This window comes from Triticum urartu, chromosome 6, assembly GCF_003073215.2.
Source record: "Triticum urartu cultivar G1812 chromosome 6, Tu2.1, whole genome shotgun sequence".
NCBI classification, from domain to species: Eukaryota; Viridiplantae; Streptophyta; class Magnoliopsida; order Poales; family Poaceae; genus Triticum; species Triticum urartu.
The window spans coordinates 29,302,247-29,303,275 of NC_053027.1; the positions used below are offsets into that span (position 1 = coordinate 29,302,247).

A 1,029-nucleotide genomic window follows, 5' to 3' on the forward strand; every position below is an offset into this window, starting at 1 on the left:
AAGATAATATCGCGAGAACACTGATTCCATTGCATTCATAATCATCGCCATCCACTAACCACGCAGACGAAACCAACCGATGAAACAACAACACTCAGACCAATTCCAGAGTTTCAGAACGCAGATCAGCATGGCTGCTGAAGAAACCCATCTAAATTCAGACAACGTTTCTGCATACCCAAATTTTGGGGCTCATTCAGCTAAAAACTGAATAAGCGAATACAGCGCCACTGAATCACACGAGCATCGAATAAACACGCAGCAGAGTAACATATCGAGAGATGCAGTCAAGATAATACCAACGCTGGTTCCATTGCATTCATACACATCGCCTTGCACTAACTACACAGACCATACCAAACGATGGATCGACAAGACGACAACACACGCACTCGGACAGATGGAACAGCGGGGGCAGAGACTGGACGGAGCAGGAGGCCTAGCCGCCGAAGCCGTAGAGGGTGCGGCCCTGTCGCTTGAGCGCGTAGACGACGTCCATGGCGGTGACGGTCTTGCGGCGGGCGTGCTCCGTGTAGGTGACGGCGTCGCGGATGACGTTCTCGAGGAAGATCTTGAGCACGCCGCGGGTCTCCTCGTAGATGAGCCCTGAGATGCGCTTCACGCCGCCCCTGCGCGCCAGCCGCCGGATGGCCGGCTTGGTGATGCCCTGGATGTTGTCCCGCAGCACCTTCCGGTGGCGCTTGGCGCCGCCCTTGCCCAGCCCCTTCCCGCCCTTGCCGCGGCCGGACATGGTTTGTAGGAGCTGCGAGCGAGAGGAGCGGAGCAGATGGGATTGGGAATGGTGGGGAGGGAGCGAGCGGCGGCGGTGGTGGCTGCTGGAGTCGGAAGGGGTGGAGGGGATTTAACGAGGGAGGAGGTGCGGCCTTCCGTTGGATCCGGACGGAGTGGACGGTGGAGATCTCGATCCGGGGAGAGATGGCGCGGATCGCTGACGTGGCTCCCAAATTTTTGCCCGGTGAGATGGGCAGCAGCTCACAAAAATTTGGAGAGCTTTTGCCGGTTGCAAGC

General features: G+C 57.6%; 1 protein-coding gene across 1 annotated transcript; it reads right to left on the reverse strand.

Annotated features, from left to right (window-relative positions):
- Nucleotides 1-293: 293 nt before the first annotated feature.
- LOC125516045 (histone H4) lies at nucleotides 294-847 on the reverse strand. Its single transcript, XM_048681531.1, has one exon. The coding sequence runs from the start codon at nucleotides 749-751 to the stop codon at nucleotides 440-442; it is 312 nt and encodes a 103-aa protein (XP_048537488.1). The 5' UTR covers nucleotides 752-847; the 3' UTR covers nucleotides 294-439.
- Nucleotides 848-1,029: the final 182 nt, after the last annotated feature.